Source organism: Sorghum bicolor, chromosome 3 (genome assembly GCF_000003195.3).
Source record: "Sorghum bicolor cultivar BTx623 chromosome 3, Sorghum_bicolor_NCBIv3, whole genome shotgun sequence".
Taxonomy (NCBI): Eukaryota; Viridiplantae; Streptophyta; class Magnoliopsida; order Poales; family Poaceae; genus Sorghum; species Sorghum bicolor.
In genome coordinates, this window is record NC_012872.2 from 3,738,028 (window position 1) to 3,766,021 (window position 27,994).

The 27,994-nt window shown below is 42.3% G+C and overlaps 4 protein-coding genes across 6 annotated transcripts; 1 reads left to right on the forward strand and 3 right to left on the reverse strand.

The window, feature by feature from the left end:
* On the forward strand, positions 1,376–8,127 carry LOC8084381 (60S ribosomal protein L18a-like protein). 3 transcript variants are annotated; one of them, XM_021457903.1, is made up of 6 exons: positions 1,378–1,707; positions 2,486–2,577; positions 5,886–6,055; positions 6,377–6,509; positions 6,586–6,703; positions 7,859–8,127. In XM_021457903.1, exons 3-6 carry the CDS (start codon positions 6,046–6,048, stop codon positions 7,925–7,927), a joined length of 330 nt encoding a protein of 109 aa, XP_021313578.1. In that variant the 5' UTR covers positions 1,378–1,707; positions 2,486–2,577; positions 5,886–6,045; the 3' UTR covers positions 7,928–8,127. The 3 variants fall into 3 exon arrangements, with proteins under 3 accessions (XP_002455051.2, XP_021313578.1, XP_021313577.1); XM_021457902.1 differs by lacking the exon at positions 2,486–2,577 and adding an exon at positions 5,110–5,208 and having other exon boundaries at positions 1,408–1,707; XM_002455006.2 differs by lacking the exon at positions 2,486–2,577 and having other exon boundaries at positions 1,376–1,707.
* LOC8078759 (alkane hydroxylase MAH1) lies at positions 9,894–12,118 on the reverse strand. Its single transcript, XM_002457179.2, has one exon. The coding sequence runs from the start codon at positions 11,715–11,717 to the stop codon at positions 10,182–10,184; it is 1,536 nt and encodes a 511-aa protein (XP_002457224.2). The 5' UTR covers positions 11,718–12,118; the 3' UTR covers positions 9,894–10,181.
* LOC8084382 (noroxomaritidine synthase) lies at positions 13,388–15,879 on the reverse strand. Its single transcript, XM_002457180.2, has 2 exons — positions 14,057–15,879; positions 13,388–13,953 (listed from the first exon to the last, which is right to left on the reverse strand). The coding sequence occupies exons 1-2, from the start codon at positions 15,175–15,177 to the stop codon at positions 13,542–13,544; spliced, it is 1,533 nt and encodes a 510-aa protein (XP_002457225.1). The 5' UTR covers positions 15,178–15,879; the 3' UTR covers positions 13,388–13,541.
* LOC8084383 (nuclear transcription factor Y subunit C-2) lies at positions 16,107–16,956 on the reverse strand. Its single transcript, XM_002457181.2, has one exon. The coding sequence runs from the start codon at positions 16,879–16,881 to the stop codon at positions 16,228–16,230; it is 654 nt and encodes a 217-aa protein (XP_002457226.1). The 5' UTR covers positions 16,882–16,956; the 3' UTR covers positions 16,107–16,227.

Here is a 27,994-nt window from a genome sequence, read left to right on the forward strand (position 1 = left end):
GAGGGGTGATGGAGGAGTCCGAGAGGCGGTAGCTAGATGTGGGGAGGGAGTGAGATGCGGAAGGAGAAGATGAAGTAAAATAAATAAAAAGTTATGTCAATTACATATGAAAGTCCCACGTGTCATAACTACTAGAACTGAGTCTAGAAAAAACATGTCCAAATGTAAAAAGTCATAAAAATAAAACTAGAGGCCCTAATTTATGGGCTAATGGTAGAGATGCTCTGACTAGGCATGATCCCAGGTTGCTTGCTCATCATCGATCACCATGTCAATTAATTAAAGGATTACGATCTTGAACCGACCAAATTTATATATAGCCCAATACGCTAATGATATCGTGAAAGCAACATCCGCGGTTGTCTACTAGGCATTCTTCTATATAGGAGTCTGTGAATAATAATATATACTATTATCTTCATTTTAAAACTTGATAATTTAAGATTTAAAAAGTATCCATATTTTAGCTCTTAAACACTTGGTTGTGTTCATATCAGCCTTCTTACTACTACTTTTTTTTTTTCTTTTTTTCCCCCGAAAGAGCCTACTTACTACTTCTGTCTTAGAGAGATGTAGTTTTAGATCGTTAAATTAAACTATTTATATTAATAGAAATCATTATGAACATGACTCGTAGTTCAATTTATAAGTTATTTAACTTCAACACTATTTAGGAATTATATCCTTCGATCGATGGAGAGAGCATATGACAAATCTGCACAGTGGGAAGACGATTGGTCATGCATTAAGCTGATGTGATAGCCCATTGTGCTATAAAATCATGTCACTTCACCGTGTTTTCTTTGAAGGCCATTTCGAAAGGCTGTGTATTCCTATTTTATGGCTTTAAATAATAAAAAGATTTTTGCCTTTTTAACTAAAAAAGGTTGAACGGACATTTTATGAAAAACACCATGCATAAAACGGGCATTGTTTGGAGAAATTTGCAGAATACTCGTGAACTGAAGGAGACACCTGACACATATTCCTTTGAAGAAAAGCAAATCTATGATAAAGCGTTGTACATGTTTGGTTTTGAGATCTAAAGCTATTCACAACTTACGTATAATTTATATTTTTTTTCTAAATATTTATATAATTCAGAGCGCTTGTAACGTATTCATGTACCCAACTATTATCTAATACAATTATATTTTTGTCGAAAAAACCTTTTTAAAAAATCAAGCAATTTTAAATTTAATAAAATATATATAAGATTTACTAACATCTGTTATACCTAATAAAAATTAATTCTAGAATATTTCTTACAGTAAATTTATTTAGAGACATAAATATCTAATACTATTTTTTATGAAGTTTTGTTAAATAAAAATAGCTTGTTTTTAAATATAGAATTGTATTTTTTTTCTTTTTTGGACGAGGGGAGTAAAAGCACAGCGAACGCGCGTGCTGCCCCCGACTCCCCCCCGTCTACTCCATTGAGCTTTCTGAGGCTTCCATGGCCTGATTCATCCTGCGGTCTCCAACAAGCCAAGCAAACGGACAAAAGACCCCGCCGCCCCGCGCTTTCTCCAGTTCCTTCTTTCCCCTCAAACCCCCTACGCCGGGACCGGAGAGAAGGGGGGGAGCCAGAGCCAGACCTGGCGGCGCTCGGCATCCAAAAACGACGCCTAAAGATCCCTCCCTCTCTTGTGGCGTCCATCAACCTGACCGCGGCGGCGCGTGCTGCTTCTTTCCGCTCTCCACGTAAGTCTGCTATCCTTTCCCTACTGTCCGGCTCCTGCCCCCTGCGGGTGAGTTTCTTGGATCCTTTGGTTGTTGGTTGGAAGGCGGCGTCGGGATTGTCTGTTCCCGTTCTTGATTTCTAGCGCGGAGGCGGATTGGATTCGAGTTCCGAGTTTTAGCTTTTAGTAATATTTGTGTGCGGTGGGTCGAGTAATCGAATCTGGACGGTCGTCCTTTCGTGGGTAGTTGGCTGTTGCCTGTTAGCCTGTTTTTTTTTTTTGACAAAGGATCATGGACAACATTAAAGGCAGCAAACTGCTGCTAGGTGATTACAATGTCTTAGGAATACATCTTTCAGAGCCTCAGATAAGAGACATTCAGACTTATGTGTAGAATTGCTACAAGTGAAATTCACTGTTCCTGAGAGGAGTTCAGGAGTTTTAAATGCCTGAGTCGCTAAGGAGTGAGCAGTGATGTTGAGTCTTCTGTCGATTTTGAGCACTCGGATGTCCCTGTCCTTGCCGTTGTTGATGAAATTTTGAGTGTAAGGTTTAATCCTCCAATCTGGTGGAGATTCCAGATTTCCCCCATTAAGGTAGGAGGCAAGAACTAAATTATCTGTGAAGTAATTGATCTGGCGTAAACCCAGCTGAGCGTTGATTTCAGAGGCAAGGGACATGGCTAGAGCTTCAGCCATGAGAACTGAGGAGCAATTCTTCGCTTGAGCTCTGATGAAGAGTTTGAGATTCTTCCTGGGATCCAGAATGAAGATTCCTAAACCTGCATGTCTTTCTTCCAGGGATTCGCCATCAGGGACAAGGGATGCATCTGTGTAGCATTTCACCCCTTCAAGCAATAAAGGGAGTTGCTGTTCAACTTGGCTGCTCTCAGGTGTCACCATGTTGTGATTCTCGATTGCACCTACTCCATTATGGTCACCTGCAGAACACAAATTCTTTACCTGCAATGGGGTGCTTGTTTGCACCACAGCCTCATGTATTTGCTTGTGCTGTTCGCCTTCATTTTTGAGAGCAGAGATCATGGTGTTGATATGAGCTTGTACGGCATAGTGAACCTGCATAACTGACCATTTTTGTTTTCGAAAGCGAAGATCATTACGAGCTTTCCAAATATACCATAAGGTCGTTAGAATTCTGAGCATTGTTTGATCTGAGGTGCAAGGGGTTATTAGAGATTCAAGAGCTACCTGTACACCGTCATGTTCAGTCGGGAGGAAAGAGGATCTGAGAGAAGGTCTAGCAGAGAACCAGACAGCTCTAGAGAAATCACAGTGAAAGAAAAGGTGCGAGTCGGTTTCTGGCATACCGCACTGAGCACAATGGGCCTCTATTTTCGAAGACAATTTTCCTGCTCTTTCTCCAGTGGCAAGCGCCCTTCTTATGAGTCTCCAAAGAAAGGTTTTTATGTTAGGCGAGACGTACCTTTGTTTCCACACAAGCCGAAGAATGTGCATAGCCCCTGGGGTGATGCTTCTGGATCCTTGTGAGGGAAGCTGTACCTGTAATTGTTTGTTGAGGAATTTGAAAGCTTCTTTGGTGGAACATTCACCTTTGGTTGATGGCTTCCACTTGATTGCATCTGCACATTCAGAGGGAACAGGAACTATACTCCTGATGGAGTTTGCAACATGGTCATCAAAAATTTGATTGATGAGGTTAGCATTCCAAAGGGAGGTCCCAGGATTCCAAAGATCAGAGATGTTGTTTGGTAGAGTATCAACAGTAATAGGCAGTTTGAGATGGTTATGAATTTCATTCCAGATATTACACCAAGGAGTGGACCAGATGCTAGAGTTGCCTTTGTGGATCTGAACAATACAATTTTTAACTAAAATGTCTTTAACATGTGTAATGGAGGACCAAAACGCTGATTTGGTATTGTTGGTTCCTGATTTCCAGAAGCTAGTGTGAGGATAATATTTAGATTTTAGGACATCAGATAGGAAATTGTTCTGACCTGTAGCGATCTTCCAGGCCGCATTAAGAAGAAGACTCCTGTTTACTGTCATCAAATCTCTAATTCCTAGCCCTCCCTCATTTTTGGGCCTGCAAATATCTCTCCAAGATCTAAAATTGAAACCTGAATTGTCCTTTTCTTCTTGAACTCCAGACCACCAGAACTTTCTTATGATAGATGTGATCTTCGAAATAAATTTTTTAGAAAACAAGATAGTCGTCATGTAGTAAATAGGGATCGAAGCAAGAACCGAATTTATATAGGTCAATCTCCCAGCATGATTAAGCTTGTGAGCTTTTAACTTAGTTAATTTAGTCCTGAATTTATTGATGATAAAGTTATAAGCCTGAGTTCTGTCACTATGTTTGAAAATCAAAGGATGACCAAGGTAAATAGAGCTAGGAGACATATCCTGAACAGGGAAAATGTTTTTTACCTCCATCTTGCTTTGAGAATCAACATTTTTACTGAAAACAATGGAGGATTTAGCCATGTTTGGGATTTGACCTGAAGCTGCACAAAAAGATTGTAAAATAGAATTTATCTTACTGGCCTCCTCCTTTGTAGCTTGACCACACACAATGAGGTCATCTGCAAAAAGCAAAGAGTGGATTCGAGGGCATTTGGGACCAAGGGTGATACCCTGAATCTGATGGGAGGAGGAATGTTTTTGCAGACAAATTGAAAGCTCATTAACTGCTAAAATAAAGAGGTAGGGAGAGAGAGGACAACCTTGTCGAACACCTCTTTTGGGATGGAAGGAAGGAGCAGGGTTACCATTGATGATCACTGACATAGTAGTCGTTGAGATGCACTTATAAATTAGATCTATAAAATTCTCTTTGAAACCCTGTCTTTTGAGAGCAGAAACAATGAAGTGCCATTCAATTCTATCAAAAGCTTTGGCAAGATCCACTTTGAGTAAAAAAGCTTTTTGTTTCCAACTTTTAAGATTAAAGCTATGAATAATCTCTTGAGCAATAATAATGTTCGATGCTATGTGCCTACCTTGAATAAAAGCAGCCTGAGTAGGGTGGATGATATGAGGAAGGTGGCATTTAATCCTATCAGCCAGAGATTTAGCAATAACTTTATAAGACACATTACATAAGCTAATAGGTCTATAATCTTTGGGAGTGACAGGAGTATTCACTTTGGGAATCAGGGTGATATGGGTCTTATTAATGTCCGAAGGTAAGTTGCCAGTTTGATAGAAAGCAGTGACTAAGTCTAGAACATCTTTACCTGTCCATTCCCAGGAAGATTTGTAGAAACCTGCACTTAAACCATCAGGACCTGGGGCTGCATTGTTTCTCATATTTTTAATGATGTTGTGGACTTCCTTCATATCTGGGGTAGAGTCTGTGAAAGGGTCATCCTCTATACTTTGCACATGATTTAATTCAGCACTCCAAATTTGATATTGATCCCTGCAATTTTCATCAGATTTAAAGATATCCATGAAGTAACTGTTAGCTGTGGCAGCAAGCTGATCATGAGTGGAAGCATAGGTGCCATCGGGATTGATGCCTGTTAGCCTGTTAGGTCTGTGGTCAGTTCATAGCTGTTACTCCGCTCGATGATGTGCAGTGATCTCAATGTGTTCGATGAAATCGCTTACTCAAGTTACCTTATCTAAGGAAGTATTGCTACGGTCAGAATTCTGGTTTTTAGGTTGTAGACTGGCAATTGTGTTTCCAAGCTTGAAATCTGTCTGACGGCAGGACAAGCAAGATAAGTGTGTCTTCAGTTTGGGTATAAAGAAGTGGTCACTTGATTTTCTGTTTTGTTGGTACTTGTAGAATTCAATACTCGTGTTCACTTTGTATTACTTCACTGCCTCTAACTGGTGGACAGTGTGCTTGCATGTGTTCTGTGTTCTGACATTGTCTTTCTAAGACAGGGAAATCACATGTTTATACTGGGAGTTAAAATTCCTTGCTCTGTATTCTGTAATGACGACAGGCAGTAGTGCTAACTCTTGACAGCCTTGTAGGTCTGGTTGTTATTAGACCTTACATTATTAAACTTTTGTGTACTGGTATTTGAAAGTTTAGACACGGCACCTGCTGATGTATGTAGAACTAATTCCTACGGCCCTATCAATTGCAAAGTACATGCATTTGTGCCTATGATCCTATTTGTTACAAATGAATTTATGCATTTTTCATGCATCTGTTCTTATCAATTTGCTCATGTTTGTATATTTTTTCCCACTGCAGCGTCATGAAGAGTCAGGGAAACTTGCATGTTTGATGTACCCAGCTGCTTTCTGTAACAAAAACTCTTGCGATCAAATTTGTTGAATTTACTCACTATCAGGGAGGAATCTATTTTGTCAGTTGTCGGTATTAAGGCTGCTGAACGATATCTGCAGAATAAATGGGAGAAGGTAACAATTTTCAACTTTATATTGTTTTTTGTGAATCAATAGACTGTAGGCACCTTTACAACACTAGAGTTCATCATTGTAAAATTGTGCTTTCTGTTACCTTCAGAACTGGATGTTGGTATGCCTGTCATGTGTAAACATCAGCATGGCATGAGCTAACTTCAATCAAATATATATGGTTCACTTCATGCTCATGAAAATATGCTCCTCATTAACACTTCGAAACAGGATGTAGGAAACTTGCTCTATACATTATCTTAGATTGCCAGGTTTAAAAAGAAACTTCAGTTGCTGATCATATTCTTACTTTGCTTTGCATAGCACACTCGGATGAATTTTGCCACTGCCAAGGGTGTGCTGGCAAGTATACACTGCTCAGAGATGAAGAAAACCCACGGTTGGCAATCTTTGAGAGGCGGCTTCCTTGCTGTGGTTGTGGGATAGGATGGTCTTCGTAAGTATGCTTTACTACTCCAGTCTTCATCTCAACTTTGGTTCAGAATTGCGCGTTGAACATGCTGTGTTTGCAGTTTTCTTTTAGGTTTCTTGTGTCCTTTGATTTGGTACTTTGCAGCCACTCTTTACTGCTGCAAGTACTACAACAAGGATCCTCGAGAGCGCCCTGGTCTAGCTGCATCAGCTGTTGCGGTTTGTCCTAAACCCTGAACATGTTACTTCCCAGTATTAAGAAAATAGATGTTCGATATGTTTCCTTGTGAAACCGCAACTATTCATATCCATAAAACATCATGTGTCCTGGTAGTTGATATAGCGATATGATTTCACTTGTGTTGATTTGTAGTTTTGCTTGACAGTGTGTTGGCAATTTTTCTAATAAATTGAACTCTAAAATATTCTGTATCGAATCTAGGGCCTGGGCGATTAAACTAAATTTCCCTTAAAAAACTGTACTTTATGCTGTAGGTTTTCTCATATCAGAAAGTCCTATATATGCCACGGATGTGTGTAGCTTTTGTTTGGCTGGGTGTGCTTGGCTGCACTTCTGCAGCCGCTGCTGTCACTGTGGTTGCTTGATTTGCAGAGTAATTACTGAGTGACGCAGCTGCAGCCAGCAGCCCGAACAGCGCTGTAAATCAGTACCGATCACTGTGCTTATATGATGCAATAGAACTTAGGCTACGTTTGGATCACTACCAGACATTGACATGCCTTCTTTCCTGGAACATGCAGGAGAGCCGCATGTCATTTCATTAGTAGGTAGAAAACGGTCTGATCACGTGCCAATTCCACGGCTTTGGTTAGTGATTTGTTACAGTTGCACCTTTGAATCTATAGAAACACAATCATGTCCTTTTCGCCAAAGTGTTCTAAGATGTGGCCAACAAGTAGTCAGCTAGCAAGTTCAGGTTAGGGAGGGCAAATTCGTTATTGAATATCAATAGACCCCCCCCCCCCCCCCTCCCTCCCCCCCTTCCCTTTGTACTAAAACTGCTTTTCTCTTAATACAAAAACACGCATATCTTTTGCGTGATCGAGGAAAAAAGGATGTGGCCAACAATGTCTTCACCACACCTTAGGCAAGGTTTCGGCAAATAAATGGGTCTCTGACAGGTGATAACCATACACCCAGCTAAGAAAGTGAGCGGTGCCTAATGTCTGGTGTCACAATGTTAGAACCTGAATCACTGAACTTAATATAGTTCTTTGCATTCTGTACTTTTGTTCTGATGAACTTGGTTGCTTGAAATGCGTGCTCAGACACATGCTCCAAAGAAAATCTTGCTTGCTTCCTGATATAGTTGGATTCCAGTCTAACAGCCTCATTCTGATCGGTCCTTGCAGGCACTCATCTTCACAGTCCTGGCAACCATCGCTCTCTCTGTGGCACTGATAATCTGTGTATACAAGTAGTACCCAAAGCGACGAGGAAAACGCGGTAGCTGGACCTGGCATTCAGAAGGAACTTGTAATTTCAGTGATAGTAGCATGTCTTTGCAGTCATCCTTAATGTATCACTATAGCAAGTTGTGGATTTAAATGCTGGTACCGTCCCGGTTGACCTGTCGGCTGCCGTTGTTTATCAATGAGGATGTTCATTGCTCTATCGCAAACTGTGTGCTCCATGATCTGTGATGCTTCTGAACTCATGCTGTCTTGGCAACCTTTAGAAGCAGTTTTCTCCCTTTTTTTTTTCCCCAGAAGGGGAATGTCAATGGCAAAGAAGCAACTAGCTGGCCCCTCTGCCATGTGACGTACACAACGCCGCATGAGTTGGTGCTGTCTGGCTCCGTCCTGTCGCGGTGCCTGTCTCCTTTCAGTGGTCGAGCACGGCGAGCTTGCAAATTCGTCCACTGCAAAGAGCCTGCTGTGACTCCTGAAACCAACCTGTCGATGAGCGAAACAATCAGGCCTGTAGCTTTCTACGTTTCCTCACGTAATCGGCCTCTCAAACACCGAGTGTCACTCTCATAGCCTCATAGGAGGAAAGAAGCGGCACATCTACTTAGCGCCCTTTGGTATGGCTCCAGCTCTGGTTAACGTCTATCTAAAAAACGGTTTCTTGCAAAGGAGCACGGAGAGACCGGAAATGTTTTTGTATTGAGCCGTAACCGCAAAAATGTGGTTTCTCCCTGCTCCTCACAAATTTTGACACAAATTATTACTAAGCTGACTCAACAGCTGTTTTTGTCAAATATTTTTCAAAATGGTTTCAACTTCATCAAAGAATCCAGAGCCGAAGCCACCACAAAGATCACTTGAGATGAAAGACAAAATTGCACTGTTGGCAAGGAAAATCCCCAAAAAGTTTGGAAACATTTCGTTGACACATAGGGTTGAGGAGAGATGTAATCACATCATTACCTTACTTCATTTCTAAGGCGGAACCAGCACCGAGTAGGATGGAGCCCCTAGCGATGAGGTAGAGTTGGAGAACGGAGGGAAATAGCTCCCATATCATTTGTTTGTAGAGCCGTCACTGTCATTTTCTTTTATGAAATGTCATTCTGTTTCTTTTTTTTTTCTTGTTTTTGAAAAGTTTAATTTATCAAATCTCAGAAGAAATACTGCAATACATATTCCAGTCACAGATACTAAATCTAGGACATCCAAACAATCATCAAAACATATCCGGAAGCCAAAATATATTTATAGAGATACTTTAACATAAATCTGCTCACCACCCCGTGTCAAGTTCTTCTGGCCTGGTCATGCATGGCTGTTGCTGGACGGCGCACAGAAGATGTCGCCATGGGCTGCAGGAGAGCGATGCCTACATTATTTGTGACCAGGCCGTAGAAACGATGAATCACATCATCCTAGGATGCGTCTTCAGTCCGGAGGTTTGGGCATCATTGTCTGAGAAGGTTTCTTCTCGGTGATCTTGTGGTTGTCCACGAGGGAGACATCATGCTGTGGTGGACAAGCTCTAGGAAACGCCTGCCAAGGAAATTTGTCATGGTTTCGACTCCCTTTTCTTCCTAGTCAGTTAGAGAAATAGAGGAACCTTTAGTAGGATTATCGTGTCGCCTATATAGTTATTTGAGTCCCGAGGTACAGACACCTAGGCATGCTTAACTCGCGGCGTTGGTTAGTTTGAGTTGGTTTATCGCCTCAGTCATAAATTGGTTATTATTATGTAATCACAACCACGTGCGAGCTGCGTGTGGGGTAAGGGCAGTAGGTTTTGGTAATCTTTGGATTACTATACCCTCATAGTTTTTGTAACAAAATATTCTACTCCCGCTTAATAAAAAATGTGCCGAGCCACGATCTCGAAGAAAAAAACATAAATCTGCTCAAAGAATTTTAATATTCTAATCATACATAGTTTGAAAGATACCGATAGGCTTTTTTTTTTCTCTAAAATACCAGAAACTTATGCAACATATCATTTATTCATTCATGACCAGAGTAGGAGTATATAGGTTTAGAAAATACCAAAAGTACACATGCCCTTCTCATACAGACTGCACATCTCGTACGTATGCACGTACTGCTTGCAAAGACATATCTTGAGATCGAGGGCGCCGCAAATGTGCATTCCACACGTAAATATATATAAGTATCATGCATGCTTTTGAGTTCTGAAAATAGTTGACCGACGATATTATAAATCGACTAACAGTATTATTAACAACAAAGATTAGTGCAGTGCTTAACATGGCTAAGCTAGGCCATCTTCTTCTCTCTTGTGCACCCTCACCTTGAGGCCATCCTTCATGTGGAGTATGATGGACAGCTTGGGCCGCACCACGGCGCCGGCGTCCACCTCCACCCTGAACCGCGGCAGCACGGCGGCGACCACGGCCTTCATCTGCGAGTACGCCAGGTCCCTGCCGAGGCACGTCCGGGGCCCCACGTTGAACGCCACGAACTTGTACGACGGCTCGTGCCGGAACCGCCCCGCCGCCGTCAGCCACCTCTCCGGCCGGAACTCCGAGCAGTCCTTGCCCCACACCGCCTCCATGCGCCCCATCGAGTAGAACGACACGATCACGCGCCGGGACGGCCCCACGCGCGCGCCGCTCGGCAGCGTGTCCGGCCGCGCCGCCGCCTTGTGCTCGAACGGCACCGGCGGGTACAGCCGGAGCGACTCCGACAGCGCCGCGTGCAGGTACACCAGCTGCTTGAGCTCGGCGGCGGTGCGGTGGCCGTCCGCGCCGGACGACGGCGGGTGCGCGCGGAGCTCCTCCAGGATCTTGGCCTCGACGTCCGGGTGCTTGGTCAGGAGCCAGAAGAACCATGTCAAGGCCGAGCTCGTCGTGTCCCGGCCGGCGACCATGAGGTTAAACGTGGTGTCGCGCAAGAACCGGTGGAAGTCGGCGCCGGACTTGCCAACCTCGTCCTGGCACGCCAGGTACGACGTAAGCAGGTCGACCTCGCCCTCGGCGGCGCGCTCTCGCCGGAGAGAGATGAACTCGGCGATGGACGCGTCGAGCACCCGTCGAGCGTTCCCCATCTTCTTGATGTGCCCGATCTTGAGAAACTTCTGGAGCCTCAGCCACGGCACGGGCGTGACGTGCCGGTAGAACAGGACCTCCTCGATGGTGTCCATGGCGGCGGCGAACGGGACGTGGGGGAAGTCGGCGGCGAGGCATCCCGGGTCGAAGCCGAACACGAACATCGCCGTGAGGTCGAAGGTGAGGCGCACGAACACGTCCTGCAGGTCCACGGCGGCGCCCGAGCCCGACGCGGCGAGGCCGTCGAGGAGCGGGACGAGGCCGTCGCGGAGCTTGCGCGCGGTGCTCGCGGCGACCCCGGCGCGGAACCGCGCGTCCGACAGCAGCGCGTGCGCCTTGCGCCTCTGGAACGCCCACGAGTCGCCGTCGGCGTTGAAGATGCCGTCGCCGAGCACGTCGAACAGCTCGGCGAACTCCTCGCCCTTGGGGTAGTTGCCGAAGTTGGCCGTGAACACGTGCGCCACGTTGGCCGGGTCGGCCGTCACGATCACGTCCACCGGCGATCCCCACGGGCCCTTGATGACGTACGACAGCCCGGCGGCGCGCAGGAACTCCGTCAGCCACTCGTGGATGCGCCCGGCATTGATGGTGATCGCCGGGAGCACGCCGACCACCGGCCAGTTCGTCGGCAGCCCGTCCCGCCGTTTCAGCCTGTGAAACAGCAGGAGAAAGCAAGCGAGGGACACCATGAGCTCCGGGTACCTGCCGAGAAAGCCGAGAAGCCATGACACGACCTCCATTGCTCTGCTTTCTTGAAGCTGAACGAAGTGCCTAATTGAAATGCCTTCTGAGCTAGTGACTTTGAGTTCTTGGGGTAACCTTTTTTTTAATCGATTTTAGGTTAGTGTGGTAGCAAGACAGATTGATGTTTGTGACGTTTATATAAGTGATTGTGAGGGGTTTGGGTTTAGGTGTGCAAGAGTAAGATAAAGGGAGTAAGTTTTTGTCATCTGGTGCACGGCAAGGTACCTGAGCTGACATCAAGAAAAAGAGAGAGTAATCTTTTCTTGTAACCCACATATCATCATATTGAGTTCACAGTCACCACAGATCGGCAGAAATCCGGGTTGTTCCACAAATGTACACGTAGATATTCATTTGTTCAAGTAAGCTCCTGGAGTTTTGATTGGTGCATGTTGTACTCGTGCAAATTACAAGTAAGCTCCTTGATTTAAAAAGTAATTGCAAATTGCAGGTGTCAAAAGCTGCAGTTTCACAGTTTACTTCGTCCAATCCACTGATCCTTTCTACTTTTCTAGTAGTGTAACAAGTTAAAAGTTCCCAGGTAAATTTATCTGAATATGATACTAGAATAAACCTTGTTGGTATGCCGAATGAAGCTTCTTGTGATGAGGAAAGGCTGCCAAACGGCCTCAAAGATACATTATCCTTATTAAATCACCAGTATATATCACCTAGGTCTACCTAAGTCTGAATTCTGAAGCCAGTGGTAAACATAAAGTGCTTTCAGAAAAGTTGTAAAACTATGCAGTGATGTGCTCTACACCCCCACCATTTTAGTTTTGCTCTAACTCAAACTTCTCCAACTTTGAACAAATTTATAGAACATATACAAGTATCAAGTTAGTTTCATTAAATCCACAACGAAAATTCCTTTATAGTGTATTTATTTGGTATGACAGATGTTAACATATTTTTCTATAAACTTGGTCAAAACTAGAGAAGTTCGATTTAGAAATGAACTAAAACATCTTATATTTTGGAGCAGATGTAGTAGTTACGAATGTTTCTTTGTACGAATTATTCAAAGCATAAGCAAACATACTTGAGCAATTCAAAGTGTAAGCAAGCATACTTGAATAATTCGTGTACTGCCTCAATCGTTAGAGGGCTTTTTCACCACAAAGTTCAGATTTATACTGAACACCAATCACTCTATGTGAGTCTGACATACTGCAAAGGTTGGCAACTTGGGCCGTCCTGCACCAGTAAATTTTGCTTGGCAGATGAACGTGAGAGGCTGAGACAACACGCCAATTTGTGTGGGCGCAATGCGATGTTTCTTTTGAAGTGAAGAAAGCTTGTGATACGATGACAGGTAACATCTGAATCTGATACTTCAGACCAGGTCTTGACAAGGAAATGTCAAATGGAAAAAAGAAAAAGAAAAAGAAGAAAAGAGAAACTTGTACTATGATGGATTGATGGTCACTCTTAACATATGTCAGCTGCATCATGTATACACCGTGTGTACCCTCCTGTGACAAAAGATGGGATTGTTTGTTGTAGGCTGACATGATCCCAACCAATTCAGTTGGTGTTGGAACATATAGGATTAGAGAGGTCCATAGACACAGAAGGAAGACAGAATGTAATTTTGAAATGTTCTTAACAGATCTAGAGATTACATAGAATCAAGTAAGAAGCCATCACACATTGACACCAATAATTACCATACTTTTTGCTCCTATATCAGAATAAAAGCATTCACCACCATTGTATATATGTTCATATCACACAAGCTCAAATTCTAATAACTCCAGATATATGGTTTCATGTCTACATGTGCATAAGTGGGTTAACCGTGTAAGTGATAACAGACATCAACCTGCCACCCTTCTCTTGAGACTAACCATCATTCCGTTCTGAGTGTGGAGTATGACAGAGCTCTGCGGCATTACTTCATGCCCTTTGACCAGCTCGACCTTGAAGTTGTATATGATGGATGCAGCCGTGATCTTCATGTTGCTGAGGCTTACGTCCTTGCCGATGCAGCTCCTGGGCCCGGAGTTGAAGGACATGAACTTGTAGCTTGGCTCGTGCCGGATGCGGCCACTCTTGGACACCCACCGCTCTGGCCTGAACTCCATGCAGTCCTTGCCCCATATCCCTTCTATTCTCCCCATGGCGTAGAGTGAAAAGACGATCCTTGTGCCCTTTGTCACCTTGGTGCCATCTGGTAGGATGTCATCAACATGGGCCTCCTTCTCCTCAAATGGTGTTGCCGGGAAAAGCCTGAAAACATACAGTACTCAGCAGTTAGATAGTTAAGGTCAGACCGGCTTGTTTCCAAGATAGTACCAGCCTAGGAGACTGACGGAGCAGCAGAAAGTCTCACCTAAGTGTCTCGAGGAGGGCAGCCTGGAGGTAAACGGCAGACCTGAGTGCGTCACACTCAAAGACAGAGAAGTCCCCAGGCCAGCTACTGCTCTGCAGGTCCTTGAGCTCCTCAAGTATCCTTGCCTCGACCTTTGGGTGCTTGCACATCATGTAGAAGAACCATGTGAGCGTGACGGCAATGAGGTCTTTCCCAGCAAGGATGAACCCCGCAGCCGTGTCACGGAGGAAGTCTGTCTTCTGCTGCTCGCTCATGCTGGGATCCAAGGTCACTTTCATGTACATGGAGAGTATATCTGCTGGGCTTCCATTGCTCCCCTGTGCCTTCCGTTTGGCAATCTCCTCGTAGATGAACTGATTGATCACTACCTTTGCATCAGCAAGCTTCTTCTCTGTCCCAACATTGAGCCACCTCATGAGCTTCCACAGCTTTGACGGTACCATGTGTCTGAACAGCATTGCCTCTTCTGCTTCCTTTGTGGCACAGCCAAACACAGGCATGGGAGAAGACACTGATAAGCAGCCAAGGTCAGTTGTAAAAACTGTACAGTATGAGATATCGAGCGAGAGCCTCATGAAGACATCCTCCAGCTCAATCTCTGAACCATGCTTGGCCATGTGGTCAAGGTAAGGTAGCAAGACATTGCCGACCTTTCTTGTGATTGTGGACATCACAAAGGATCGAAAGGCACGGCTACCAAAGATAGTTGTTGCTACACGGCGCTGATATTCCCAGGATTCAGAATCTGCCACAAGGAGACCATCGCCTAGAATGTCAAACATCTCAGCAAACTCTCTGCCTTTTGGGTACTTCTCGAAGTGGGTATTGAGACAGTGGTTGACTGTGGCTGGATCACAGGTGATCAGGAAGTTCATGTCCAGCAACCATGGGCCAAAGAAGAAGAATGTGCACCCTGCCTCGCGTAGCAGACCCATGACCTTGTCATGAATGCAGTGCCTACTCACTACGATGAAGGGGAGCATCCCAACAACAGGCCAGTTCAGAGGGATGCAGCTCTTCTGGATCTGCTGGATGAAGCGAAAAATGGAAAGCCCGAAGAAGCAGATGATGGCTATGCAGACATCTGGATAGGAATGAATTAAGCTCCATAAGGAGCCCATTGTTGTGCAAGGTTATGAGTTGCAGAGGGAAGAAGCGCATGCAGCAATATGCCTAGGCTTCACTTTTGGATTGCAAATTTCAAATGTATGGCTTCAGGGTACTATAAGAAGCTACCTATGTGCATTGAGTTTCTTGTGGGATTGGTATCCTTGAGTTCAGGACTCATGACATTCATATGCCCCAAAATGAGATGCTAAAATTATGGAGATCCAATTATTTATATACCATACAACATTTAAGTTTGCCTGGCATTTGATTTTGTGTTGAATTATTAACCATTTAGGAAGATGCCGTTAGATTGGCCTGGATTGGCTTGGTACATACAATTGCCGTTAAAGGACCAGCTAGCCATTTGATGTAGTTAGTACTCTGTTTGGTGCTCAAGTTGGCACTTTGTTGTGGCTGGGAGCATAATTTTTTCTGAAAGCCTAATAAATAAGCTCAACTAGTGTCCTGTGCGAACACTCAAAAAGTGTGGTATTCCGAGATGCAGACGCAGAATTCCTCATGCAAATTTTGTGGTGGTGTAGTCTGTCCCATTGCAGGTATGCTATCTGCTTGCTCGAATGATACCGATACGCCTTTGTTTCCTAATCAGAGACACATTGGCTACAAGGGGAGCGTCATATCAAACTCTCAAAGAATTATGGTTCACAAAAATGTCATCAATTTTCCATGTGAAAACCTTGCTAGTGCCAACCTTACAGCTAGCATCATGCGCTAGTCGAAAAACATTTTTTATTAACCTTATTACAACTATCATCATGTGCTAGCTCTAAACATCCCCAAAAGTGATGCACACATTGAACCGTTCAGTCTAACAAAGGAGAAGAGCCAAATTGCCATCAAATATGCATCGCAGGAGCAGCTGCTCAAGTCAAGGTACATGCTCAAACAGTCACCGCAGAAAATAAGCAATAACAACGAATCAGAGAAAGAGAAATCTGTAATTTAATTGCCAGTTCATAGATTCATCACAGCACGCATACCATTTTGATGTAAACATTTAGATCATCAATCTGGAAGCACATACGCAGAGAGAGACACCTCTAGGTAACCTTCTGGAAGAAGGCATCGATGCGGCGGGTCCCACGCGGCAGCGGCTTCGCTTCTCCTCCTCCTCCGCCGCCGCCACCGGCTGATCCCGCGGCCTTGCGGACGCGGGGAGCCTCCTCTTCGGCAGCGAGGCAGTCAAGGAGGAAGTCCGCCGTAGGCCGGTGCGCGCGGGCCGCGGCCCGGACGTGTACGGCACGCACCGTGCGCTTGCCCCGCCGCGCCGCGGCGGTGTGGGCCCCCGTCGCGAGGCTGCCCAGGAAGAGCTCGGTGGCGGCGGCGATGAGCAGCGTCGCCTCGCTCGTCACCTTATTGATGTCCCGGTCCACCCGCATGATCCGCTTCACCCTCCCCACAGGCAGCGCCGGTCGCAGCGACGCCCCCTCTTCGGCCTCCGCCTCTTCTCCATCCTTCTCCATTGCCTCGGCGGGGTCGCCGCCCTCCTCTGGCTCCTCCTCGATTTGCTCCATTGCCTCGGCGGACTCAGTCGCCTCCTCGCTCTCCTTTCCGAGCTGCTCTTCCATTGCCTCGGCAGCCTCCTCGCTCTCCTTCTCGAGCTGCTCCTCCATTGCCTCGGCGGCCTCCTCGCTTTCCTTTCCGGGCTGCTCCTCCATTGGCACGGTGGGTTCGTCGGCGGTGGCGGCGGCCATGGCTAGGGCTTGGGTTTGGAGGTTGTTGGGGGGTGGTGTGGTGCGATCCGCCGTTGGATTCGTCGGTGTGATTGGGTTGGGGGAGAAATGGCGGGGAACTTGGGAGTGTTTCCCGCGCGATCCCGACTCCGATCGCCGCCGCACGCAGGCGGCGCCGTCTGACGGGTGCAAAGGCCGTAGTGGGCCGGAAGGTGCTTACAAAGCCCATTTAGTTTTATTTGAGCAAAAGTAGCCCATTTTATTTTTATTTTTATTTGAGCTGATCATCTTCTTATCATCACGGCTTATCGGCTATTGTATAGTATTTTTCTCTAAGAGGTGTTTAGTCTCTTCTATTTCAAAAAAAAAAGGTTTTAGTTCATCATTTGCATAGGCCTTGTTTAGTTCTTTTTTTTTGCAAAATAGATATTGTACCACTTTTGTTTATATTTGACAAATATTGTCCAATCCTAGACTAACTAGGCTCAAAAGATTCGTTTCTCAAATTACAAACAAACTGTGTAATTAGTTATTTTTTATCTATATTTAATGCTCTATGCATGTGTCGCAAGATTCAGTGTGAAGGGAAATCTGAAAAGTTTTGCAAAATTTTTTGGAACTAAACAAGGCCATAATGGAACTAAAAACCATACAAAATTTTTGGTAAAAAGGTAGTTATTCTTCATTCTGGATTTTGACCTTCAGGCCTTGTTTAGTTCGCAAAAATTTTCAAGATTCCCCATCACATCCAATCTTTGGTCGTATGCATAGAGCATTAAATATAAATGAAAATAAAAACTAACTGTACAGTTTATATATAATTTGTGAGATGAATCTTCTGAATCTAGTTACTCCGTGATTGGACAATGTTTGTCAAATAAAAACAAAAGTGCTACAGTAGTCAAAAACAAAAAATTTTGCAAACTAAACAAGGCCTAAGATGCCAAAAAAGCCCTAAAGAGCCTTAAGAGGCTTTTATGAGGGTAATAAATTCTACGTTTTGGATTAAACTAAATATAACTTTGAAAATTTTGGCATTATGTATTTCATCATTCCAAAGTAGTTAGTATTTTGTGTGGAAACACCCCCTCACAATAAATCAGTGCATAATATCAGCATCGGCCTTTGCAGGGTTGCACCCCTTAGGCCTTGTTTAGATTCGATTTTTTTATTTTGACATTGTAGCACTTTCGTTTTTATTTGACAAACGTTGTCCAATCATGGAGTAATTTAACTTAAAAGATTTGTCTCGTGATTTACAGGCAAATGTGCAATTAGTTTTTACTTTTATCTATATTTAATGCCCTATGCATGTGCTTCAAGATTCGATGTAACGAAGAATCTTAAATAGTTTTTGGTTTTTTGGTAAACTAAACAAGACTTAGTTTCTAAAAAAAACTGACTGATGTTCTCCTCAAAAAAATTTCACCATCCGATGTTATGCTGACGTTGTGGCCACGTTAGAGATCAAGCAACGGCAAGTTTTCGAATTTGTTTTGACGGCTAGTCAGTGGATTAGCTAAGAAGGCACCGTATTGTTTTCCTCGTGGTTAAATTATTGGGTGTCACTATCTGACGTCAATTTTCTTGGGGACAAAACTTAATTTGGTCGTGATTTCATCAAATGGTCAATTAACGATGTGTTTATCATTGTTCTTGCCTGCAAGTAGGGTCATTAGCATTAATCTCGCCGGTTTAAGTAACATCATATAAATAGAATGTGGTATGGCATATGTACAAGGACATGCCGAATTGACTTCAAATTCTCGACAATTTGTTGTTGGTTGTGCACAACATGCAGCTAATCTAGCTAGTGCGAAAACAATGTGCAAAAGTTATCCCACGTCTCTACGCAGAGCACATGACCCGTGCCCACGCACCTGCAGGTAGAGTTCCGGTATAAGACCTCATCGGTGTCGAAGACAACGATCTCGCCAACGTCGAGTAAGTTCAGTTCCCTCTCTCTCCGACTCTCCCTCGCTTCTTCTCGAACTTTGGTGGGCTTAGATGGAGTTTTGGAGGGAGGCAAGGCGGCAAGGTAGTAGTTGGAACAGCACAAGGATGGCGTTAGACCAGTCTCAATGTATGTTTCATGAAAGTGTCATGTATATTAAATAGGGTGTCATATAAGCAAAATTGCTGATTTGGCAGAGTCATTAAATGAAGGAGTTTCATCATATGAGAGAGGAGTTTCATCTCTATAAAACTTCTATGGCTCGGTTGCCTAGTTTATAGTCTTGTTAACTATACCATGAAACTATGCATTGAGACCGGCTTAGGATTCTGATGGCGATGGAGGTGAGGTTACGTCACGACGGGCCAAACAATCTTGTCATGCCATTCATACGCTGGGGACTTGGGGTCTGGAAGGATGCTAAAATGGACGGCGTGCAGTCACTGAACTTGCAATAGCAGCAGCAGCAAAAAAGCAATTCAAAAGACCGGTTCTGAAGCTTTCCCCGTACGGGCCTTTGCCCCTTTCAAAGGCAGCCTAATCTCTGTAAATCATGGTTTACATAGGCAAACACAAAAGACCGGTTCTGAAATTGAATGTTCCAGGTTAAGACATCCTTCTCTAGAAATCGATAAAAAAAATAAAATAAAAAATACAGCTACATCTTTGGGGAGTTCTCGTCGCCGGCTCATGCTTTGTTAAAAGAAACTGGTATTTGGGCCTTGTTTAGTTCTTAAAAAAATTTGCAAAATTTTTCAGATTTTCCGTCATCTTGCAACACATGCATGAAACATTAAATATAAATAAAAGAAATAACTAATTACATAATTTACCTGTAATTTGCAAAACAAATCTTTTGAGCCTAGTTAATCCATAATTGGACAATATTTATCAAATACAAACGAAAGTGCTACAATGTCCATTTTGCAAAAAATTTTGGAACTAAACAAGGCCTTGATTATATTCTTATTCGGAGAGTATTATCTTTTTTCCAGACAATGTAAAATTTCTCCAATCTACCTATATGTGTTTTTTTGATAAAAACAGAGACACTCTCTTGAGTGCTCAGCATCATGTAGGAACGGAACCCATTTTGGCAAATGATGCGACCGTGACAAATCTTGCCAGCATTTCCTTTGCTCCAGCAGTATAATATGTAGCCTTTCTGTATAATATTTATTCTCCTCTGACATCTTTTTTTTTTCGGTTGGCCAAACCTTTTTTTTCGACTTGCGAGGAAAGCCTTGCATTGGCCAAACTGTTTGGTGTACATGCACTGCTGCCTCTGTGATTACGACTTGGGCGAGTGGTTATTACTCCTATTAATTATTGGCCACCAGGTGATGCCGTGATGGCCAGCAAATTTTTTTCCTGCTGATTCGCAGTATGCGTATAATTTAGTTGGTTTAATAAATATATCCATGTATCACATCAGTTTGTGGTTGGACATGGACATTCACATTCGACTTAAAAATACGTTGGAATTTTATCTGCACATCATTGTTTATATACGAATCTCTTAGGACCCCATTCGGATGTGGCACTTTTTGCCTGATAGCACGAGGAGCAACTAATTATTGTCATCGTTTCTGAAATTTCTGCCTTGCGTTCGCATATTTCACGATTGGGTTCATATTAACTGCACTAATCTGCCATCATTATAGCACCTGGAAACATCAGAATTCAGCAGGGAAATGACTCCAGCATCACACAGTATCTACTATTAATTCCTAGGTGGTTTTGTACTCAACTCACAGCATATCGGCGCCAAAGAAACCAACCAAACACAAAGGTTCTTAAAACCCACTTGGGTCTGCTCGCACAAGATGAATAGAGACATCGGTGGCTTCTATGCGTGTCTATGCGTGTCGTTAGCTATTTTATATAAAAAGACTCAATGTTGTCTCATCTAACCAGCCCATCTAGTTTTGCATCTTTACCAACAGAAAGCAGAGAAAAATCAAGCTTTCTACTAATTTTGCAGGAACAACCTCAGAGGCGATTTTGTGGAGAAGCCCCTATCTCTAACCTAGCCGTTGCTACCCCTTGCTCGCCGCATGCATCTCCTGGCACCACCTTTGCTCGAGCTTGAGAAGCTACGCCAAATCGGTGGAGCGTAGATTGGGCGGAGGTTGCGGATCTACGCCGACCCGCTAGCATCGTCGGCTCGTCGCGGCGTTGACACCGTCACCCACACATACGCTGCTGCTCGCTGAAGATGTACGCCCTTGGGGCGACACAAACACTACTGAAGACGTATGCCCTTGTCTGAAAAGTCATGGCTGAAAGTACCGTTTGCCGATTTGTTGTGTGAACACTGTTGAATGGCTGCCAGATTCGATAGATAAGCTTAAGCGAACGAGCTCTAAGAGATTAGGGACTAATGTCATGCAATATGAATCAATCAATCAATCAATCAAAATGTCTCACTTCTGCAAGTCTTGGGACAACAAAAACACATTGGACATCCTAACAATAACTCAAATACTTTAATTTTTTTGGCATAAATATATTCACGATTGTTTAGGTTGATTGTATGATGAGGATGATAGATGTTTACCAAAACTAATGTGTGGCCATTATTATTTTGTTAGACTTTGAACATCTAGTTGGTTTGTGTTCTGACAGACAATATAGTTGGTTTTGAATATGTAGCTGGGGAGCATGCTAGCCGCCATGTTTACCTCCCAGTCTCCCACTCTTGGCATTTTTTTTGCGAACAAAAAACTTTAATAATTAAATAGTATTATTACAAGCAAGCGACACGACAAACTCAGAAAAAGAAGAAAAAAAAAAGACCTAACTACTACTCGACAGACTCATCCGTGCTATATCCTAGAACCATGCAGTGGCATCGTCTATCTGTGGCGGTGAGGAGAGGACTTGGCGGCAGCTCTGGAGCATGATGATGGGGTTCATCGTTGAGGAGATGACTCATAGAATGATCTTTCTCGTGGATTGGATTGGGTTTAGATTGGATGGGTTGGACGGTGGGTTGCTAAACACATGAACACCCACCCCTATCAAAGCCAACTGTAAACCGAGATGGTCCAATTTTGGCTGAGAAGTATCGGTGAGCAAGTCTATAACCTTCTCTGGTCCGGTTGGAGTGAACTCAAAATGCACTTGTAAGTTGTGACCAACATAAGTTGTTCCGAAACATTTTTTGTCTTTTCCTTGGAGCAAAATCCATTAATCTTTTCCTCGTGGTTAAACTATTTGTTTGGTGTCATTATTTGAAGTGATTTCTTTGATTTGTTCTGTTTTTTATTAAGTATATATCCACATCGTTAATGTGGTCTGACATGGACATTTCAGATCCGACTTAAATTATTGTTGACGTTTTGTTGGCTAATTGACATCGTGCAAGATTCACGCCACCTAGCTAGTGAGAAAACACTGATGCCTCATTTTTTTACCCTTGCTTTAAAATTACACACGAGGAAGAATCTCATATGTTATTATATATATGTTGTGTGTGAAACTTATGTGTTCGAAACACCGGTTTTTTCCTCCTTTCATAAAGAGTAAAGATACATGTATTGCTCGACCCTCTGCTGGTCTATGTGTAAAGTGAGCCGTCTGTGTGTAAAGTGAGCCGAATTTAGCTTGGTACTAATATTTCAGTACTGTCAGTTAGGTCAGTAGCTGGATTCGTGACTGACGTGATGGAATTCCATTTGTGCTTAACTGAAGCAACTTAGGACCGGATAATGAACCAGTCTGGCTCATTATTAAGATTTTTAGCTGGCCCGCCTTGTTAAAAAATGAGATAAAAAACTTTAGTATCTCGTCTCGTTCAGCTCACGAGTTAACTAGTTTGGCTTGTAATAAGCTTACTAGTTAATAGGTTAACCGAAAATCAATATATACTATAAATAAGTTCCATAAAATAGTTTGACTTGTAAGTTGATTCGTTAATAGCTTATAAACCAATTCATATATCAATAGCTACTATAAATAAGTTCCATATGCAAACATAAGCCAAAAGATAGATACATGGATAAATAAATAAAATATGTATCATACATCAATTAGGTTTATTTTAGTGGAGCACATGTCCACTCAGGTTCAAATCCTCTACTTGGCACGAGCGCTTGTGTTTTTATGGATTTATTCTAAAATTTACAATGTTATTTTTTAGTGATAGATGACAATCTATCAACAACGAGACATAGATTTGTATAGTTACTTTGTCAAATTTATAGGGGTGACTATACGTGTGTAGATGTTCATTTGTATCTATACTATGTAATTCGTAAAAGTAATACCATGTGTGCAACACAACATATATCAAGTCTAATTATTGTTAGTTTAGATTGTTAGACAATAAAATACTTATTAGCTCATTAATTTAACTCGCGAGCTAGCCTACAAGTCAGTTCTCGAGCCAGCTCATTGAGTTAAAGAGCTAAAATATGGACTAGTCTTCTTAGAGAGAGAGAGAGAGAGACAGAAAGCCAGCCAAGCGGTTTAGCAGTCACAAGTTTTTTTTTTTATCCGTTCCTAATTGAAGCCAAGCTGCCCAGCTAACAATAGTCTGTTAAGTGTTGAATTGTTGATTATTTGCTGACAGGAGAGAGGTAGACTACTTTATCTTTGTTATGTATGGTTGATCAAATCGATAGATGACGTGTGTTGTACTGAACATTTCTGTTAAGTGCACCTATTCTAAATTCCAATGGTCGGTGAGTGGATTTAGTACTACGGTTCTATAAGGCTGCTGGGATTAGAAATAGAACAGGGAGAAGGACCTCGTCCAAGTTTAATCTATATTTGTCAACTAATAATGCTAGGACGGTGCGATTAATGCACTAGGCAGCACCAAACACTATTCATTTATCTAACTATTTGGGAAAAGTGGCGACAAATAAAATTGACCAGGTTTTTGGCCGACCTGAGTAGCTAGCTGGCTAATTAATGGAGTACTATTACACAAATCAAATATTTGATCAAACTGCCACTGCCTGTTGAAGGTTGACATCAGCTCCCACAGCCGGCCTCTGGAGCAGTTAATTCTAGCTAGGCGCGCGGTTTCATTGTTCCTGCACGCGCAATTAGGTGATTGAGGCCTTGTTTAGTTCCCAAATTTTTTTAAGATTAGAGTACTGTAGCACTTTTGTTTTTATTTGATAAACATTGTCCAATTATGAAGTAACTATGCTCAAAAGATTCATCTCGCAATTTACAAGTAAATTGTGCAATTAGTTTTTGTTTTTATCTATATTTAATAATGCTCCATCATGTGCCGTAAGATTCGATGTGACAGGGAATTTTGAAAAGTTCTTATCCAAAAAGTTTTCACTCATCACATCAAATATTTAGACACATACATGAAGTCTTAAATATAGTTAAAAAATAAACTAATTACACAGTTTGGTTGGAAATCACGAGACGAATCTTTTAAACCTAGTTAGTCCATGATTAGTCTTAAGTGCTACATTAACCTACATGTGCTAATGATGAATTAGTTAGACTTAATAAATTCATCTCGTAGTTTCAGGCAAGTTATGTAATTAGTTTTTTTATTAGTATTCAGATACTCCTTCCGACATCCTACCAAACATTCGATGTGGCATCAAAAAAAATTTGACCACCAACTAAACAAGGCCTCACAAAAAATAGACTAAGAATTCAGATTAACCAGATGCATTGGTGTTAAGTTTAGGCTCACTCCTATCTTAATTTTGGCATGTGTTTGATTTGAGGATGAGATAAGATGTGATGGTCTTATTCTAGTTTTTTTTTAAGTTTAGGATCGTCCCCTCTCTGTTTGGTTGAGTGGAGTTATTCTATTTTTTTATTTGGTAGGATGGATTGGAGTAGATGGGATTGGCAATCATGTCTACAGGATTACTATTGGTTGTGAGAAATAAGGTAACGATGAATCAACTCACTCCATTTCACAAACTAACTCAGGTCTTGTTTAGTTCACACCAAAAATCTAAAATTTTTCAAGATTCTCCGTAACATCGAATCTTGTGGCACATGCATAAAATATTAAATATAGACGAAAATAAAAACTAATTACACAGTTTGACTGTAAATCGCGAGACGAATCTTTTGACCCTAATTAGTCTATAATTGAACAATATTTGCCACAAACAAACGAAAATGCTACGGTAATGAAATTAAAAAAAAATTCACATCTAAACAAGGCCTCATTACTCAAACCAAACACCTATCACTCTAGCAAGTTTTAGAAATCAATTTACATCTGGTACACCACCTCATCTAAAATAGTCGTTCTTGGAACCAAACATTGGCCTTGTTTAGTTACAAATTTTTTCGCAAAATAAACACTGTAACATTTTAATTTGTATTTGACAAATATTATCCAATTATGGACTAATTAGGCTTAAAAGATTCGTCTCACAAATTACAGATAAACTGTACAATTAGTTATTTCTTTAATCTATATTTAATGTTTTATGTATATGTCATTCGATGTGACGAAGAATCTATAAAATTTTTACAAACATGTGACTGACGACCAAAATCGGGACCGCTCGGCTGGGCCGATGCATGGCTTGTTTATTTTGGGAAAGAAAACCAAACAAAGCACTACAGCGACAAAAGGAAAGGTTTCTACATGCCACTTTATGGGTTGCATGATTTATGTATGGTTGCTGCTCTCTTGACTCTTGATGAGCCAAATAAGGCAACGTATTATATGCAACCCAGCTTCGTGTGTAACTTATACAACCACCAATTAAAGTCACATGATCTAGATCCAACGTCTGAGGTTTTTTTCACTTAAACCCTCCCATGTGGATACACACGGGTTAGATTTAAACCCACAGGTGGAGGGATTTAATTGAAAAAAACCTCAGACGTTGGATCTAGATCATGTGGCCTTAATTGGTGGTTGCATAGGTTGCACACGAAGCTGGATTGCATATGATACGTTGCCGCCAAATAAAGTGCCAATCTATGACCGCCGCAAACACATGTACTACAAGCCTCAGCTCGTCGCGTTCGTGCACGACCATCTGGGCTTTGTTTAGTTCCACCCCAAAACCCAAAAATTTTCAAGATTCATCATTACATCGAATCTTTAGACGTATATATGAAGTATTAAATATAGAAAAAAAATAAAAACTAATTGCATAGTTTGATCAAAATTTATGAGACGAATCTTTTGAGCCTAGTCAGTTCATGGTTCGACAATAATTAGTACAAACAAACAAAAGTGCTACAATGCCGCAAATTTTTTTCATCACCAACTAAACACGGCCCTGATGAGCTCAGAGCTCTCATGCATAAACCATTAAACCAGTGGCAGCCGTTCTGTCGGAGTTCACATCTACTGTTAGTAGTATTTCTTGAAGTGCCATGTTACTTCAAGAACGTCGTAGTGCCATGTTGTACTTTTGACAAATCGTAATCTTTTTTAGAAACTTCAAGGTTTGTTGCATCCCATGATCTAAACCGACAACTTTTGAAAGCCGAAGTATATATTTTACAAAATCATAATATTCATCAATATTCCAAAAAATTGCTTGCATGCAAACAGACCTTTAACAAAATGCGAGCAATACGACCAACTATTCAACCAATGACACCTGTGTGTCCACCTAGCATGATGAATAGTGGGGTGTTCGGATGACATAGACCGTGGAGACATCTGGAGTTCTGGACAGTGCAGTGCACGTTTTTCACACTTTCCACTGGATCAAAAAACTGTAGCCACAAACAGCTAGCAAGGCGCCAAGTGCCACTATTTGCCGTTAGCCTAAAAAGCATATATGTCCTGTGCCACAAAAACCTAAAACCAGCACTATACTAATTCCTCGTTAACAGTAAGCATCTTTTTCAGCATCTTATTATCATGCTAGTGGGCAACAGCGCGAATTAGACACTGCTAGAAATAACGTCTACTCCCTCTGTCTTATAATAATAACGTTTGTTCCCTAATTTATTGTGAAAAAAAAAACACGGCTAAAAATTGATAGATTCCGCAAATAAGTTCAAATGAACAGAGTTGGCAAATTACCTTTCTACCTCTATGCTGCCATGTTGTACAGCTCAGACAAACTGTCAGAGTAACAGCCCATATTGTCAGCCAAATATGTGGTCTGAGGCGAGTTCCATGTCGAGTCTATTTGCTGGTCTAAAAAATTATAGCTAAAATTACTGTTAGCTAATTTATTGTGAGAGAAAAATACTGTTGGCTGGCAGAAAAAATATGGCTGATAAGACAAGCGAACGAGCTTAGACGGATGAGTATGTATGTGTATATATACAACCCAGTGGCGGAACTAGAAATTTTTTGAGCCTTATAGATATGGGCCTATTTGGTTCCCCTTACTAAATTTTAACTAGCTAAACTTTAGTCATTTTTAGTAGCTAAACTTCCAAACATATTGAAAAGGATCTAAAATAGTTTAGCTCCACTAATCATCTAAGAGTAGCTAAAATAATTTTAGTTGGCTAAAATTTAGCAAGGAAAACCAAACATAACCCTCTATAGACACTAGTTTATGAAAATGCAACGAGGGACAAATGGTCCCCACCTGATTAGATTATTATAGATCCTAGGAAATCCTGGTGGGTGGGGCGGGACCGCGGGGCAGTGCAAACGCCACAATTACAAGGGAATCACAGAGATAGAGGGAGCAATTACATCAGACGAATGAAACTCCAAAAATTAGCTAAGGGCCTGTTCGGTTAGGACTTTTTCCAGCAGAAATAGTTTCTGTGCTGAAGATCTAGCTATACAAATTGCACAGCTATTCCTGGTGGGATTGGTTCCAGGGCTTGAATCCTTGGAACCGAACGGAGCCTAAGGGCACTTACAATGCAAGACTGATCTATCACAGAGTCCAAGACAATTAATTACATATTATTTATGGTATTTTACTAATGTGGCAGCATATTTATTGAAGAAAGAGGTAGAAAAAATAAGACTCCAAGTCTTATTTAGACTCTAAGTCCACATTGTTCGAGGTAATAAATAACTTTAGACTCTATGATAGAGTCTGCATTGTGAGTGCCCTAAGTGATCCAAATCGGACGACGAATGGCCTTTGTATAGACACTGTTAAACACGCTACAGGTAGCCATAGCAATGTGGTTCGCCGACGAGCCCTAGCGGATTTCCTAGGGTGGCGGGGCCTGGGCTCTTGCCGCGGCCGAATACAATGTGAACTATCTTGGAAATAACTCAAAAAAAATTCT